General features: G+C 41.2%; 1 protein-coding gene and 1 long non-coding RNA gene across 5 annotated transcripts in view; one reads left to right on the forward strand and one right to left on the reverse strand.

The window, feature by feature from the left end:
- Nucleotides 1-1,012: 1,012 nt before the first annotated feature.
- Nucleotides 1,013-15,922, forward strand: LOC140217334 (uncharacterized). The gene is made up of 4 exons (XR_011893849.1): nucleotides 1,013-2,637; nucleotides 10,734-10,852; nucleotides 15,676-15,734; nucleotides 15,813-15,922. It is a non-coding gene; the product is annotated as an uncharacterized lncRNA (long non-coding RNA).
- Nucleotides 3,120-17,906, reverse strand: part of Graf (GTPase regulator associated with FAK) — a 64,060-nt gene continuing 49,273 nt past the window's right edge. For all 4 annotated transcript variants that reach the window (XM_050182995.3, XM_055073811.2, XM_050182994.3 and 1 more), the window contains 5 exons: nucleotides 12,130-12,249; nucleotides 7,828-7,873; nucleotides 7,699-7,743; nucleotides 7,533-7,612; nucleotides 3,120-4,961 (listed from right to left, as the gene is read on the reverse strand). In XM_050182995.3, the coding sequence (XP_050038952.1) occupies nucleotides 4,870-4,961; nucleotides 7,533-7,612; nucleotides 7,699-7,743; nucleotides 7,828-7,873; nucleotides 12,130-12,249 (383 nt within the window). In that variant the 3' untranslated portion in view covers nucleotides 3,120-4,869. The remainder of the gene's footprint in view (nucleotides 4,962-7,532; nucleotides 7,613-7,698; nucleotides 7,744-7,827; nucleotides 7,874-12,129; nucleotides 12,250-17,906) is intronic.

The raw sequence follows: 17,906 nt of genomic DNA on the forward strand, positions 1-17,906 counted from the left end.
AGGGCGTCAATTATACATGCCCCAGACTTTGCCCATGTTTCACGCGAATCAGGCAAGCCTCGAAAAAGTAGGTTTTGGCACTACAATTTATCCTTTAATTAATGGAGCCGAAGATTTAGCGAGTTGTTCCAAGTGGTTAGGCTGCGCACAGAGTCTGTCGCCTTGCTTTAAACCTTTACCAGTGATATAGCTTTGTCTTCGAGGGTGTCCAACCTTTTTTCAATGGGAACTATCTTTGTTTTAATATTTTTTGGCTAGCCTTGATGGCTTTAATGTCCATAACAAGTTCAGTTTGGCCCTTTGCCGACTGCATTGCATGCATTTGTAAATCTTTGAGTAAGTGAAAGATGATGGTCATCTGCTCAGTAGGATTATCAGGCAGCTTATCAAGTTCTAACAATGTAGACTGCCTAGTACCAGGTCCTGAGTTTGTTTCAACATCACCAGAGGTTAACAGAAAGAAACTTTAAAAGCACTCGCAGGCAACATCAGAAAGCACTATGAGGTTGTTCAAATTATGGGGTTTTACGTGCCAAAACCGCAATCTGATAATGAGGCACAGTGTAGTGGGGGACTCGAGAAATTTGGACCACCTAGGGTTCTTTAACGTGCACCTAAATTTAAGTACACTGGTGTTTTCGCATTTTGTCCCCATCGAAATGCCGCTGCCATGGTCGGGATTTGATCCCGCGACCTCGTGCTTAGCAGCCCAACACCATAGCCACTAAGCAACCATGGCGAGTAAAGTCGGATGTGTTCATGCTTGCTTCTGTGTGCATGACACCATGCTTGCTATTTAGTTACTGTGACTATGTTTACAAGTTTATACGGCCGATAAAACTACTGTCCTTACTTCGTATAGCTATCCACTAATTTGCTATCGCAATGATGCTTCGCCTTTTTTGTCACAGCAGAAAACGTAAAACATGGAGCGTTTGCTGGAGCAGCGGTACACGATTAAATTTGGCTATCACCTGGGCAAAACCCCTTCCGATCCGCTTTCCTTGGCTTACAAAGACGACGCCCTGTCAATGGCCCAGGTTTTCCGGTGGTTTAACGAGTTCAAGAATGGACGAGAAACCGTTGAAGATATGGAGCAATCTGGACGCCCTTCAACGAGTAGTTTGTATGAAAATGTGGACTAAGTAAAAAAAAAAAAATCTCGTTGACCCCAACCATCGTATGAGTATCAGATTAATCGCTGAAGACCTCCAACATGTACAAAATGGTTCACAAAATTATTTCTAAGAATTTGAACATGCGGAAGGTTTGTTCGAATTGGTGGCAAAGGTGTTGAGTGATGAAAAAAAATGATGAGTTTGCGTTTCCCGTGAGATGCAGTTAGGAAGTGAACGAGACTCTTTAGATAGAGTAATAACAGGTGACGAATCATGGGTGTTCCAGTACGACCCCGAAACCAAGCACGGAAGTACAGAGTGGCACACCGTGAACGCCCTGCGCCCCAAGAAAGTGAGAATGTCAAAAGCCAAGGTAAAGACAATGTTCATTCTCCTTCCTGATAAGCGTGGGGTAGTCCGCAAAGGAATTGTGCCTCCATGACAAACTGTTAACACCGTGCTCTACAAACAAGTCGTAGAGCGCTTTCATGGAACCATCAAACGGAAATGACCGGAGATTGCCGATCGGTGGGATCTCCACAATGACAACGCTTTAGCCCACACCACCTTTGTTGTGAATGCCTACCTGGCCTGGATAGGGTTTGAAACCTTGCTGCAACCACCGTACAGCTCCGACGTGAGCCCAGCAGGCGTTTTCCCCGTTTTCAAAGTTCAAAAGAAGCCTGAAAGGTCAGCATTTCGACGATGTTCCCTTCATCCAACGGGCTGTCGCAGAGTCTCTGAAAGAGGCTATGGCAGCCGACTTCCAGGCAGCCTTTGTGGCACGAGACTCGTGTTGGCCACGGTGTATCGACTCCCAAGGAGGCTATTTTGAAGAATTTTAATAATATGTACCAATTGGATCAATAAATTCTTTTTATTAGACCCAGTCTCATTACTTTACAAACTAAACCTGTATGTGGTACCACCTGTGTGATTATGTAAATTGTTGTCGAAATTTCAACCCTCTCCCCAAGAAAAATATCCTTAGGGCACTAAATGACTCACTTATTGCTGCATTTCTAAGTTGCATTCTTGCACTTGGGCGCTGTTATATATTTTTTTTGTAACACTGATACATATCAGCCCGTTTATTTTTAAACATTGTAGCTGCCCATCTGAGTACTATTTCAGGTCTACTGCAATTTTATGAGTGCTGTCTAGAATGCATATTAGTTTCCTTGCATCTTCTGCTTTGCTCACTAGTTCACATTTATTTTGTGAAGAAGTTTTAGGGACTGGAACGCACTTGATCAGATGCGATTGAGAAACATATCTGAGATGAAATTGAGCAACGTATATTGCCTGTTCTCTCAGCAAAGTGATAAGCATTTTACATCTGTGCCATGGCATTCGTGACTATTTTATTTTTGCCTTTTGTTTCTTTGCTTGTATATTAAGTGCATTGTTATTTGCTTGCATATTTTCTGTATAGTATACCCACTCCTATAATTCCCAGGAGCCCATGGAAAAGGGAAGTGTCTAATACTGAACTAAGAAATTGTTCCTGCACAAACAGGTAAGTTGTAACCACTAACTCACATACTGAAATAAACTGCAAAACACCAAGAAAATTCAGCATCAACTTACATGGATAGGAGATTACATGTTACTGCAAATTATGAGTCTAAGCACAAGACAAAAATGCATTCGATGTAGTATTGTTTCTTGATTGAGATATACTTGATGCAATGACAGTTGGAACACCGATAAATCAAACAGCACATTTTTTTGCTAGCGCTTCACATTGTAATCTGCTGAAAAATGAAGTGAACCAGCTGCTTGCAGTATTGAAAGTGATCTGTTGGTGGGATCCTTTACCTTGTAAGAGTTCCACATAGAAGCTGTGTCTTGCATCAGATGTCCAGGTTTATAGTGATAAGATCCTGCATGAAGAGCTACTTTGATATGCCCTTTGCTAGGAAACACATAAATGGCTCTAATAACACTAACTTTTGACAGATACTTCGCCTTTTGTCGCACAATTCATAGGAATGCTCCTTGTAGAAAAACACTCACGGCAATAATTTATTTGACAATTTTGCACAACCGTGACATCAACTTGGTCATGACAGTGAGTGGTTCGATGTTTGGTCTAAAAAGCATACATTTCGTCCAATAAACTGGCAACAAAGTCCCAGCCATTCTGTGCTTCATGCAAAAGAACGAAAATTCTTGCCAACACAAAACTCGCGTCATTTCAAAGCAAAACCAACATAGAGCTAAAATGCAACATCAACAGCAAGGCCATGCAAGTCATCGGTTTCCAAGAAATAAATTCGTTGCAAGAAATTCATGTATGACGTTCATAGCATGAACATATGCGAGGCATGTATGCATTACTAATTTTTATGCAAAAAAAAAAAGAGTTGAGTAAAAATAAATGATGAGGGCTTTAACTAGATGCTTTAGAGAAGCAAGTAAAAAATAAACAGCTATAACTTCAGATTTTTAACAAGATATGCTCTCACTATATACACCAGGCTCCACGAGTGTGATTTTGGCAACCCCACTTTGCAAGATGTGCACCACAGTTAAAGAATGGTGAAATCTGTGCTGCATTATGTACAGAAGAACAGCCACTGTACAAATACAGAATGAGGAGAGTTAATGGCGCATTGAAACATATCATTTGGCATGCTCGACATCGAGACGAACTTCACAGAGTATCATCTATTCCACAGGGCATTCAATGGAGGTACACTAGAGAGAAACAGTAAGCCAATTGAGAATGGTAGATCATGATTTCAAAACTCCAATTGTATTTCTTTGGCAGGAAAGCGTTATTAGCAGACAAGTTTCTCCTCTTGAATTTCATACCCTAACAGCGGTGCCATTGACATCAGCATGAATCATGAATTTTAACGTGTTTTAATATGTTGTGGCTCCGTTTGTGCATGAAGTGCCTGAAGAATTTGCTAGATTGATTCTTCGCTTACTTCTGAATGTGAAAGATGTATCAAAATATTTGACATCCCAAGGTCACTAGAAATTTCAAAGACCACTTGTATTCTGTTTTTTCATTATTTCTGGCTATCTGCAATAAGGTGTACAATCATTACCAATGCAGCTTAATTTATTATTTCTCTTTAGTATTCCTTCAATTAATGATAAAAACATACTCTTCAACGACTTAAAAGCAAGAAATGCGCCCTATTGCACTGGACATTCGGTGTGTGCATCGTCCTTTCTCTGCGAATGGCTGGCAGCAGAGAAATTGAGGTGGGAAGAAAAAGAAAAACACTTTGAGAGGAAGCCAAGCAACAATTACTACTGGCACAACAAGCATTTGTACACGTACAGAGGACATGGACAACACACCACAGAGAGAGAGAAAAGACACATCCCTTCCAAACCAACATCACTGCCATTTGGGCTAAAATACGGAGCAAACATGTGCTTCTATTCAGAACAAGAGAAAATAATAACGGACCTAAAGCCACACTTCTGTTTGCCACTGCTGTAGTCAACGCGCAGGCAAAGTCCTCAAGAGAGCATGGAGTCCAGTTATTGTTTTGAGCTTCTGAGCAACTTGATGCCTTGGCATATAGAAGGGGAAGCACTGTCACTGCGCTTCTAGTCACACGAAAGTCACACATTTTTCATTTTTTCTTACGGTCAATAAAAATATCTCACAGGTGAGTTGGAGGGCACACTGAATCACTGTAGCATGTGGTATGCACTGTCCTTTTGTAGAGGTGCTTTCATACCACAATCGAGAGGTTCGCTTCTCTCGAAGAGCTTGGCCTGTTCACGGCAGGAATTCAACATAGTTTTCAGGCACAAGACCACAGCGGCCATTCAGGTAGCCTTCAAGCCAGCCTCTCTCCCTTGATGGCCGGACTGGAAACACAAAATTGCACAGTTTGAAGCAAGCTCTAAACTTGCATTTACAAAAATGTCTATGCTGTCCCGAGAAGTGAACGGTAAGGAGACAAAAGGATGATAAAGGAACAAACAGAAAGGAAACGATCGACCACAACACCTGATACTAAGAGCAGCAATAACTCTTTTTCATGCTTGGCATGCAAAGCTGCAGAGGCTATGTGGGTAGCAATGTTGTGAAACGCAATACTGATCAGTGATTTCTGATGTTCATGGTTATATTGCGCTCAGTTTTACAAACACGATATTAAGGAAGGACAGGACGTGGACGGATGTAGCGCAAACTACCAACTGTTTAATACTCTTAAAGAACGCGCTTATATACAAGGAGATATGGAGCGGGGGGGGGGGAATTACATATAAGATATGACAAGGTGACGACGTGTGATCATAGTTCGGGTCAGGCATACATTGTTCACATGCACCCGTTCGCCCTGGCAAACTCGACCTCAGCTTTGATAAGCGCGATGGACGGAGTGCTTACGCACATCTCTTTTTCTTTAGCTATCGCAAGTGCCTCCCATATTTCTCGCTCCGTTTTTGTTTTTGATGTTCCAATGACTGTGGTGCTTTCTATTAGCGGGGAGCATTTGCATTGTTTGCAATATGCGGCCAAGTTGCTAGGTGCTGTCAGAAGCTGACACGTGTATTTGTGCTTGGCCGCACATTGCAAACAATGCAAATGCTCCCCGCTAATAGAAAGCACCACAGTCATTGGAACATCAAAAACAAAAACGGAGCGAGAAATATGGGAGGCACTTGCGATAGCTAAAGAAAAAGAGATGTGCGTAAGCACTCCGTCCATCGCGCTTATCAAAGCTGAGGTCGAGTTTGCCAGGGCGAACGGGTGCATGTGAACAATGTATGCCTGACCCGAACTATGATCACACGTCGTCACCTTGTCATATCTTATATGTAATTCCCCCCCCCCCCCCCCCCCCCCCCGCTCCATATCTCCTTGTATATAAGCGCGTTCTTTAAGAGTATTAAACAGTTGGTAGTTTGCGCTACATCCGTCCACGTCCTGTCCTTCCTTAATATCGTGTTTGTAAAACTGAGCGCAATATAACCATGAACGTTCACCAACTAGCCCCCTTCATTGCTTTACTAGATTTCTGATGTCTTGTGGGTCAATGCAACATGCCTGCCAATGAGACATGGAGTCTTCCCACAGGGTTGAATTTTCACACCCTTTCATTTTCTTTAACTTGTTGTAGACAAAATTTAATCCACGGCAATTTTCTATGGCCTCAGCAAGATGAAAGAAATACTATGCAAGGCTTCAAGCAAGAGCAACATAAAGGCACAAGCAAAAACGAATCATATTGAAGTTATTGGATGCCTAAGGCATCAAACAAGCACACATTGTCTTGGCATTACAATTCCAAGCAGCCTGTTTACCAGTGAGAGACTGTACCTTGTGGTATGTGACAGCGCTTGCCTGTACTAGAGTTTCACGGACTTGTACAAAGGCTAACAAGAAAGATTGATGCAAAAAGCTGTTCCAGACTGTTGAAAAAGCTATTTTCTCGTAGCTATGGGGGTGCCAGGCTTGATATGTGCCAAAATTGACAGCAGCAATTTTACAGCAGAAGCCAAAGCCAGAAAAAAAAAAAGAAAATGGTGTGAAGTAATCACACTAGAACTTCATTATACTGGACATGAATGTAACCAGCTATATCTAGAATGTTTCTTGGCAATACCAGCATACAATGAATATGTGCTTATACCAAATAAGGGATATAACTAAGGTATTTTAATGCCAGATAGCACTTCATAATAATGAGGTTCAGCTGCAATATATGCCTCCCCAGTACTAACTCTATCTAGTACAGTAATAATGCATCTGCTAATATTGGATCCATATAATCACTGGCATTTTTTGCTTGGAGTTACACATGCACAATTTTTTATTGTTGATGCAGGCAGTGTGAAGTCATGCTATTATTCACAACAATCCATGCTAAGCGTGAAATAAAGTGCACCATGACATAGGTTGTCATTTCAATGATCCAGATGGTTAAACTTAATTTGCAGCTCCTATTTTATGGCTCTTATAGCAGAGGTATAACAGACCTGGGTGACAAAATTCCATCAATTAAATTGACTGTGTTATCAATCAGTTTAAATGATCAATCAAACAATAAACCAATTACTACATAATGTAATAAGTGTATTGCTGCCAAAATAAGAAAGCTGAAAGCCTTTTTTTTTATCCGAGATTCCCGTTGCACAAGATCTTGCAGCACAAATACATGGGGAGCCTTTTATGCTTTGAGCACTGGATATTATGGGACGCAAACCACATTGTGTAAAAAAGAATGTAAAAAGGTACACACAAGAATGCAAACAGGGCTTTGGGTTTTGGGTACATGAAGACACTTGGGTGCGCTATTTCTTAAACTCCCTATAGCTTTGAATCTTACTAAAGAAAAGGTTTGAGGCATCGAAAAAAGGAAATGAAAAAGGAAAAGTGAGAAAACATCTATTGCACTGTGAAGCAAGATAGTATAAAGCTATGCAGCTTACCATTATCAATGATCTGGTTGGGTTCGAATGAAAGTTCGGAGTTATTTTCCCCGACGCACGCGTACAGGGTTCTCACTTTTCTGCAAAGAAAGACAAGACGTGCAGTGTTATATTCTTTGTTTCAATAAGCGAGTTTAATTTGCCATACAAAACAATGCAAGCTTACCTTCCACCTGTGTAGTGATGGGTTGGAGTGGACGACTGACTAGACCTGGACAAAAAGAAAGAGCCAATGAAATAAAATTGAAGCATCTCACCAGCTTATGGCTCTGGAGGTGGCAATAGGTTTACTCACTTTGATGCATCTAGGACACGTGATGATGAGTGAAATTCTCTTGTAGCTGCAACAAAAATGTTAGATAAGCAATGTTGCATCAAAAGCTGGCTGTGAAAATAGTCACTGTGTTCACATGTACACAGCACAGCAAATCTTTGTACAGTTAAAGCGTAAAACTACATTACATACACGAGGACTAAAAAGAAATGAGTGCCAGTGTATGCTGCCTGCAAACTTTGCCAAGCAGTCTATCAGCAGGTTTAGAAAATTGCATGGAACAGCTTACACTGCAAGCTATCTTTAGCACACTATATGAGCAACAAGAACCCCCCCCCCCCCCCCCCCTTCACGCAAAGGTTTTTTGGAATCTGAACAGCAAGAAAAGCTCAAATTATGACAACCTGAGCATGCAGCCTGGAGTTCATAGGTGAACAGTGTGGGCCGTGAAGCCAAGCACAGAACGCGCTGCTGAACTACAGGCTGCATATTTAGGCCCCGAAGTGTTTCAGCTGTTCATAGCCTTTGCAGTAAAAAAAAATTCTGTGTACACAGCTGTAAATGGGAACTTAAAAAAGAAATTTTTAATGCTTGAATGTGCAACCTGAAATCATCAGCATGCCCTCTATCTGCCAACTCCGAAAGTCTAGGCTGTAGTGTGACTAGGTCCTTATGTTGGACAAACCAGGAGAAGAAACATGAAATGCCAAGCCAAAAAGACAACATGAAAGATGGCTTAGGGTGAGAGTATCAGGCTAAGGAAAGTGAGATGTGTACTGTCAATGACCAATTTTTCAGACATGCCTGATCATTCTGATGCCTTCGTGTCACCACCAAGTACCTCAAAGAGATAATGTATAAGGAAGTCTGAAATTTTAGACACTGAAGCCATCTATGGCACACATTTTTTTTTATTTTTTGCCGTGACTGCACTAATTGACGTCTAAACCGCAGGAATTTTGATTATCTCACAGCCTCAAACCACCAATCTCGCAAGCCGATCCACTGGCAGCTGGAGTAGTCGTTTTGTGCTGTTGTTAGACCTAACTGTTTCTTGACGTTCATTATCAAGCTTCCTGTTGTTCGGTGCTATGTTTCTAATTTAAAGGATTAGCCACATTTGGCAATGGTGCCAGATTTGCCTTCGTCATCCACACTGGTGAAGTTGAAGCGCGGAAAGCACGGCAAAGGTTTAAAGCATTGCATAATGAGGTTCCGAAAATTAGCTTCGCCGCAAAGCAGCGGTGATACGCGGTCAAGCATATGCAATGTATTGCGATGAAGCATACCAAAGGAGCCACCGTCACGGGACATGAAATGTGTTCCTTAATTATAAATGTGCACACCCACCGTATCCTGTCACAGTATGAGCACCGTGGTGTCTAACAATTCTACTGGAAGGTCTTTAAAGCTATTTTGGGCACGGCTGTGGCGATTTGAGCCCTTTAAGGCAGTTAAAGGCATGCACTCGTTTTTTTCAGACTGCCCGATTTTTTTTTTTACGTTTCGCAGTCCCCAGGAGTTAAAAAAAAAAAAAAAGAACTGACATTGACTGAATTTTGATCTTAAATGTCTCATTTCTACGGTTTCACCAATTATCATATCACAACAAGTGCCATAATAAAAAAAAGAATGTTCTGTCCCACATGCAGAAGTAAACTTGAGCATGATATGCCACTTTGAACAACATAAGCACACACATTTTTATGGAATGCTGGCTACTATGTGATTGCTTCAGTACATGCATTTTGTCAAGGGAGGTATTCTGTAAGAGTCCACCTAGTGAACATGTCCATTTTCTCTGCTGCTTAAGTGCTGATTGGTTGTGGTGCCTCGCTGCTGGGGACGCACCAGCCCAACCCAGCCATAATCAGAACTTCAACAGAAGATGAAATGGACACGTCCACTAGATGGACTCTTACAGAATACCTCCCCAGGTGTCTGAACACCTGGACACATAATAGGAAGTGCTCCCTACTTAATTTATTACCACGTAGAGTTATAAGAGACCTTGCTGATAAGACTAGTATTCTAGAGATATCCTGTTCGTGAAACCTTCAACATTATTGTGTATGCAGGCTATAGAAAAGGGAATCTTCTTTGCATCAATACTCCCTCAAATACCAGGCACTCTCATTTTACAAGTAGCAACAACTTGAAGCAGCTCGAAGAGGACAAAGACGGGAATCAAATCGTCCTGTTGCATTTGTTTTCAATTACTGTACTCGTCTTCGCATCACTTCAAGTTATACTCATTTTACAAGTTTTGGACGTTGCCAGCAATACCTGTGTGGAAGTACTATTTGCTGTTGCTTTCAGAATACACGCGTACATGAGGCCATTTTCTCAGTGTGTTGCAAACGTTATATACACACAGCATGAACTGCCCAATGTGCAACTTGGGTGATAGCACTTGGCACTTAAAACTGTGCGTCTCCAAGCACCTTCCTACAGTATCATGAGTTAAATTCCCACTAGCACTGGCAAGCAAAATCTAATTTTTATTGAATTCATTGTAAACATTGAACTTTACTAATTACATATTCATTCAATTCTCACTAAATTCACAGCTGCTTGCATTGGATAGTGCATTCCCCCTCTGAAACTGTGCACAATGAAACAAGACGCTTTCCATACTTAAAATGAAAGTCAAAGCAAAAGACTGTATCCTTGAGTAAGCAGTCTTGTAGCGCAACGGAATTAGCGCTTTATTATGTCTTTGTTCATTCTCATATTAACTATAACATTGAATCATGGGGAAACACTTATAACAGTCACTTAACTTCGTTGCAAGTCATTCAGAATCGAGCTATTCACCTAATAACATTTTCACCTCGTAGCATTAGTGCAAATCAGCTATTACATGCACATAATATTTTGAATGTGACTAATCTTGTTAAATATAACCTGGTCATATTTATTTTCAGGGCATTAAACAATGATATTCCAGTAACCATCATACCAAAGACATCCCTTACAAATACAAACAATACTAGATTTGCAGGCAATAAGAACTTCATTTTACCCTTTGTTTGCACCAACTATGGTAAGCAGTCATTACACTTTTCAGCTTTATTTCTCTGGAACACATTACCATTTCCCTTAAAATTGTTCAAAGTGAACAGATTTCATACAGAACTTAAGAGGAAGCTTTAGATCGGCCCCAACTCCGACACGGCCTATTCAAATACATGTAAAACGAAAAAATTTTTCTCCGAGATAACTCCTAGACTGATTTTAATAAAATTTGTTGCATTTGAGAGAGAAAGATAAATTCTAGTGACTGCTGGAAGCGGAATTTCAATTTAGGGCCTAAATTTTGTTAAAGAGATTTTCAAAAAAAAATTCAAAGTTTTGAAAAAAGAAGAAAGCACAAAGTTTACGAATTAATAGCTCTGCATCAAGAACAAATATCGCGGTTCTGTAAACGGCATCCATCAGATCATTCAAAGCGGACAAATTTGATATGTCGATTTATATGTTACCTGAATTCATTAGGTTGTGTACAAGGGTTCTATAAAAGCTGTATTTCGATATTACTAAATTTTTAAAGATTTATGTGTAACATATCAATTTTGTATGCTTTAGATGTACTATTAGATGCAATTCACAGAATTGCGATACTGTGAATTGCGATATCACTTTTCATTGTTGAGTTACAGCGTGGTAAACTTGATAGTTTCGTTTTCTAAAAATTTTCTATATATGCCAATCTTCAACAAAAAATTGACAACCTAAATAAAAAATGCGAAACCAACAGTCACTAGATTAAAGTCTTTCTTTTAAATGCAACAAACTTTGTCAAATTTGGTGCATTGGTTGATGAGAAAGACGAATTCTCCTTTTACATGTATTTAGATAGGAGCACTCGAGTAAGCTTCCTCTTAAGCACTTTCTTTTAACTTCCTCCTACTCCCAGCTCCCTCTTACTTTCCTATTTGAGTGTAGTATGTGTTGTAATTTTTAACTTTAACTTTGTTTCTATATTTGTCTTTCATATTTTTTTTCCTTTAAGCTCCCTTTGTAGTTTCACCTTTTGTTGACTAATCCGAAGCCTCGTTATAGTTTAACGCAGTCATCTGCTGCTTTTCTGTTCATTTATGCCTTGTCTCCTATAAACTTTTTATCGTAATTTTTACATGTTGCCATTGTTTGTATTATTAATTCTTGTCATGATGCACAGGAGGTCCCATTTCAGTTTCCAACTACGGAACCTCCTTCTGTATATACTTATGTAATTGTCCCCATTTTTGTCGTAAACCAACTGATTCTGATTGCAGGAAGTGCGCCTTGAATAAACATTGCTTTGCGCACAGCACTCACCGGGAACTGGTGATTGGTGGCTGATGGAAGCATTTGAACGTGAGCTCAGGGACTCTGTGCTGCTGCTGTTCGAGTTCACATTGTGACTATTGTCCCTGGGCCCATAACCTCCAGTGGGAGCTGCAACAGAAGCAGGGAGAAAAATTCGAACAAGTCCAAAAGCACCTCCTTATGCTTTGTCTCCGGATGAAACATAAACGACGACTTGCTTGTGGGTTGGCTATGGCACACATTTATGGCACACAAAGCAGTGCATACATGTATGACGAGAAATCAAAAAACGATCATTAAACCATCAAATGATTAGTCTGTGAGCTGCTCCACTAGCAAAGCATCACCACTGCATTAATTCTATGAGCTCGGTCATCATAGCAGACCTGATAAACAGAGCAAAACCAGCAATACAAAATGAAAAAGGTCACAGTTTCAGCCGAAAGGTGAAGCATCGATTGCAATAGCAAATTAGTGGATAGATATACAAAGTAAGGATAGTAGTTTTATCGGCCGTATAAACTTGTAAGCATAGACATACTATGGTGCCTAGAATATACCAGCTAGTGTGCTGTGCACCCACTCTTTTCAATGGAGGAGCGTGGCGCCACCTGCAATGAATGCCCACGGTGGCCGACAGAGGTCGCTGCCATACGGGTGGGTGCAGACTGCGCGTGTAGTCTGCTTCGCACATCAGTTTCGCAGCGGTTGTGTCAGTTTCTATGTTTGCATTTTCTGTCTTATGACAGCGTTGCATGTTTGTTCTTGGTGTTGTCAAAGAGTGAGTGCGTCGCTGCTGTGTTCGTGTGCTTGTCATTACGAGAACTATGCGGCGGCAGTGAAAAAATGCCGAAGCTAGAGTGCAAGGAGAGGACCTTGCATTGTGCCGTTGTGTAGAAGTGGTTACAGCTCGAACAAAGAGCGTGTATCCTTGTTCACTCCACCGTCTGATACGAAGCGGTAGCAGAATGGGCAAGAATGACCAGGAGAACGGACAGACGGCTGGCACCAATTGCTGTGGTTTGTGCAAAAGATTTAGAAAACAGTTTAGTCCAGCGTGCGTTCTCTATCACCGTGAACGGCGTTGTCCCTGAGATTTCCCGCGATAAAACACGCCTGAAACCCTACGCCATACCAATGATATTTCCTGAGTATCCTAAGCATGCACCTTGTGAGTGTCAGGAAAAAGAAAAACAAGAAAGAAGGAGCAGTAGTGCTTTGAACTACTATACTACAGGTTATGTTGCACGAAAGATCACTGCCAAAAATTATTGACCACAGTGTGCAGGCTTAATTCCTTTGCGTAAGTAAAGCTGAAGCTAGTGCCGACGCTGCTTCATATTGCACTACCCATTTTGACAATGGAGGCCTTGTCTATCTTAGTTGGAGGCCTTGTCTATCTTAGTCAGACCTTGTCAACCACTGTGAAGGCCATGGAAGATGCTTGTACTGTGTTCTTTAGCAAAAAGAAGTTACATGTAGCGAGTCTAGCTGATTTTTCAGGTCAGCTCCAGACACTGGCCTTTCCACAACTAGGGTGCCCAGAGCATGAAAAATCAGCTTTGACAGCAGTTGTAAAGTTCTATGTTTTCTTGAGGTTTCGGTTTTTTGTAAACAGCACCAACAAAGAGAGGGAAGTGCAAAGGCAACGGCAGACGGTCCTTAAACTGCGTCACTGGTACTAGATCTATATTCTTCATGTATGTGTGCATTACATCATCTAGTGCTGTCTTGTGCCTGCGTGACTGCTGTTATGCTTGAATAAAATCTTTGCTACGCTTAAATAAAGGATCTGTTTCCTATTTTTGTTCACGTATATCAGAAATAAAAAGAAATCTGTACGTACTTATACCAGGTATAAAAAATGTATAGTACACGGAACACCACAGTCCATTTTACAGGCTAACTTATTTATTCATTATCATACCCTCGAGGCCCAATGGGCATTATGAGGGGATGGGTACATGGTTTACACACAATCAAAAACATTCAGACCTCTATAGGCAGAAACAGCAGCAAATAAAATAAAATGAATGAACAGCGAAATTCCAGTCATTTCAAAAGATGATCGGTTACAGCGGTCTTGAATGGTTATGCATTAATATACCATTAATAGAACAGTAACGTACCTTTATAATTCTTTTCCTTTATTAGAATAAACAATGTAACCTAAAACTTACCCTTAAAAAATTACGCTGCCATCATCGCTAGAATAAAAAACAAGTGGCCTTAGCTATCGCCTAAGAGACACGAAGGCGAACGTCTTGTAAAGCCTATTGTAATTCACCTTATTCCCCCGTAATCCTCCTTCATCCACTGTAGTCCACCTTAATCCTCCTTAATGCACATTATACCACCTAATTCAACCTAATTTACCTTAACCCAATCACTAATAAATAATTAAATTTGCTATTCATTAATCATTTCTTATACACGGCTGGGCATGCTTTGGTTCGCTTCTGGCCTTCCTTGGATCGCGTGACATGTTCTGTACCTCACAACACGACTTTGAAAGATGGAGATCTAAGGCTTTTGCCTTAAAAATTACATTTTCTGTTAGCCAGCATAGAAACACGAGGTTGCCCGCTCGAAGCCGAGCTGAGCTAGCACAAGCTTTTCACACAAGCGACAACGGCTAAAGAAGCCTGTTGTAATCAAAACAAGCCCTAATCAGTAATCAGCTGTCCACATTTGAACTGTGCTGCTGCTATGGCTAAGTAAAAACAAAAAGCGAAGAAGCCCGCTTGCCGACGCTGTGGAAACACAGCGGGCTACGAAGACCGGATGGTTGCCGTGGCACCCACCTGCACTGCAGCGCTCCTAGCGGCAGCCGCCGACATTCATTGCATCCGGTGCCACCCGGGAGGCCGCGGACGGCACATTAGCTAGTATATTCTAGGCACTATAGACATACTAAATAAACGAACAAGCACTGTGCCATGTGCACACGAGCATACATGACCACATCTCACTCGATGACCGCGGGAACTCGCTGTCAGAACGCTGCAGTGAAAAAGTGTGGCAGCAGCGAATGAATTGACCTTTGTGCTGCATCTCGCATGAATGCAAACTAATCCACGAAAACACAGCGTGCAGTACACTCTGTCCCTATCGCAGTTGGCTTTCAAGATACAGCGATCTGGACAGGTGTGCTCGGGTCACCCGGAATAGAATGCGCCTCCCCCCTCAAACTCCCCCCAGAGCCTTGCCCGTAACAAAAGACTTCCATCTCGCTTTCCTCCCGTGCGTGAGTGAGATTGAGTCGCAATTGCCGGCTCACCCTTGCACGCTTTCAATCACACATACAGCATATGGTGCATGGCTACGATTTCATCACCCTTGGACTTCATACGGAACCTCAAGGCGACGGCGATGGCAGAGATATGTCTGGAGCGTCCCACAATAAAAAAAGTTGTACTGCATATTCAAAAAGGAATGAACAGCCTATGCAGGAGTGATTTGCATGTTGTTCTGTGTATTTGTTTTCTTTTCTAGTTACTGTTGCCTCATCTATGTGGGTAAAATAAGTAAGGTTTCTCTGTTTCCTCTCCGTAGTGTTTGTTGCTGACACACTAAGGCTTCATTAACAAATCGATTCCACAAGATAAACCAAGGTGAGGGTATCTGCGCCACTGCTTTTCTGAGTTTCCTCCACTGAATTTTTGATTCCTTAATATGCTCTGCTTTTACAGTACTCCTGTGAACATGAGGTTAGAAGAATTACAAATTGGCACACAGGCACGTTCACATCACAACCACCCACTGACCACTGCTGAAGGATTTCATTTTGGCTCCAAGTTCTCAATAAAATGGAGATAATGTAAAGAAAAACGATTTTTTTCTTCGCAAATGCTGCTGACTATGTTAAAACATACCCCCCAACACACTAGAAGGTTATTAACCCTAATAACTCCCAGCCATTAGCTCTGTTTGATGAACAAAACCGCTGCATTCCCGATCACGAGACTGCCGAACAATTTAACCGTGCTCTTTCTTCCATTTTCACCATTTAACCTGATAACATATTCCCTTCTTTCCCTTATTTCGATCATGCAGTCATGCCTCATATTACTTTTGTCCTTATGACATTGAGAAACTAATTGATTCATTAAAACTTAAGTCCTTGTCTGGTGTAAACGAAATAAATGCAAAAACGCTCAAAAACACCAAAACAACTGTAAGTGTGATCTTATGTGCTATTTTATAGCAATCATTGTCATCAGGAGTGGTACTAGAAGACTGGAGAGTAGGCAGGATTTTTCCAGTCCCCAAAAAAGGTTCTCCATCGTTGTGCAGTAGCTGCCGTCCCATTTCACTCACCAGTGTCTGTTAAACATTAATGGAACATGTTATTTACTCACAGGTCGTAAACTTTCTAGTATCCAATAACCTATTTCATCCTGCTCAACATGGCTTTTGTAAAGGTCTTTCATGTGACATTCAACTAGCTTTATTTCTTCATGATTTAAGTTCTAACCACGATTTGGACGTACCTGCAGATGCTCTCTTCTTAGACTCTGAAAAGCCGTTCAAGGTTCCACACCAACGGCTACTTCTAAAACTTTTCCATCTCAACATTAATCTATTTGTACGAAACTAACTGGCAGCAGTTTGTATTTGCTAACACGTACTCATCAATATAATCATCTGTACTATCGGGCGTACCACAAGGCACAGTTCTCGGGCCACTACTCTTTCTAATTTACATTAATGCCCTTCCTACTGAGACATCTTCTAATATTCGATTGTTCGCAGACGATTCTGCAATTTATCGACGAGTAACTAACAGTTCAGATATGGATTTGCTTCAAAATGACCTTAAACAGATTGAATTATGGTGTAACGAATGGCTGATGACATTAAATACTAAAAAAACCTCACCAGTTTCTTTCCATTACAGACAGCATCAAAAACCAGAGAAATACACCATATACGGTTCCGAAATATCATCCGTTGAATCATGCATATACCTCAGCATTACCTTTTCAACTACCCTAACTTGGTCACATGTCTTTGACATAACCAATGCCGCGAATCGAACTCTCAGTTTTCTACGCCGGAACCTAAGACTAGCTCCCCCATCAATAAAATAACTAGCTTACGTTTCATATGTCCGTCCTAAGTTGGAACATACATGCTCTGTCTGGGATCCTCATCAACATAACCTATCCGATACACTTGAATCAGTTCAAAATCGTGCAGCCCAGTTTATTTACTCTGAATATTCTTATTATGCAAGCGTTTCTGAACTAAAAACCCGTACCAGCCTTGCTAATCTCGAATCTCGACGTCATATTTCCTGACTGTGTCTTTTTCACAAATTCTATCACTTGCCACTTCAAATTTCGGCTACATTACCAGCTCATTGCCAGTCCAGCCACATTAACAATAGAAAAGCCCTGTATCCACCCCTTGCACAGACAACCTGCCATCTATGCTCATTTTTTTGAAAACTGCAAGGGACTGGAATAGTCTGCCTGCCAACGCCATGCACCACTCCGATGCACATAAATTCAAGGCTGTTCTCGAATTACTGTTTCGTTAAACTCAGCCCATCCCTCATATAATACCCCATCTCTGGGCCCTTTGAGCTGTAATAAATAAATAAAATAAACAATGTAGCAGCAGTGACTAGAAAGGCCATGTTACCCTCGACTAAACACTAGACTGAATGTTCTTAATAGCATGTGGTAGCAGTGACTACAAAGGCTGTTTTGCGCTCTTTACTAAACACAACACTCAATGGAATGACATAGCTCATCATAGAAGCAAACCGCATAATCGAA

The sequence above is a fragment of the Dermacentor andersoni genome, chromosome 4 (assembly GCF_023375885.2).
Source record: "Dermacentor andersoni chromosome 4, qqDerAnde1_hic_scaffold, whole genome shotgun sequence".
NCBI lineage: Eukaryota > Metazoa > Arthropoda > Arachnida > Ixodida > Ixodidae > Dermacentor > Dermacentor andersoni.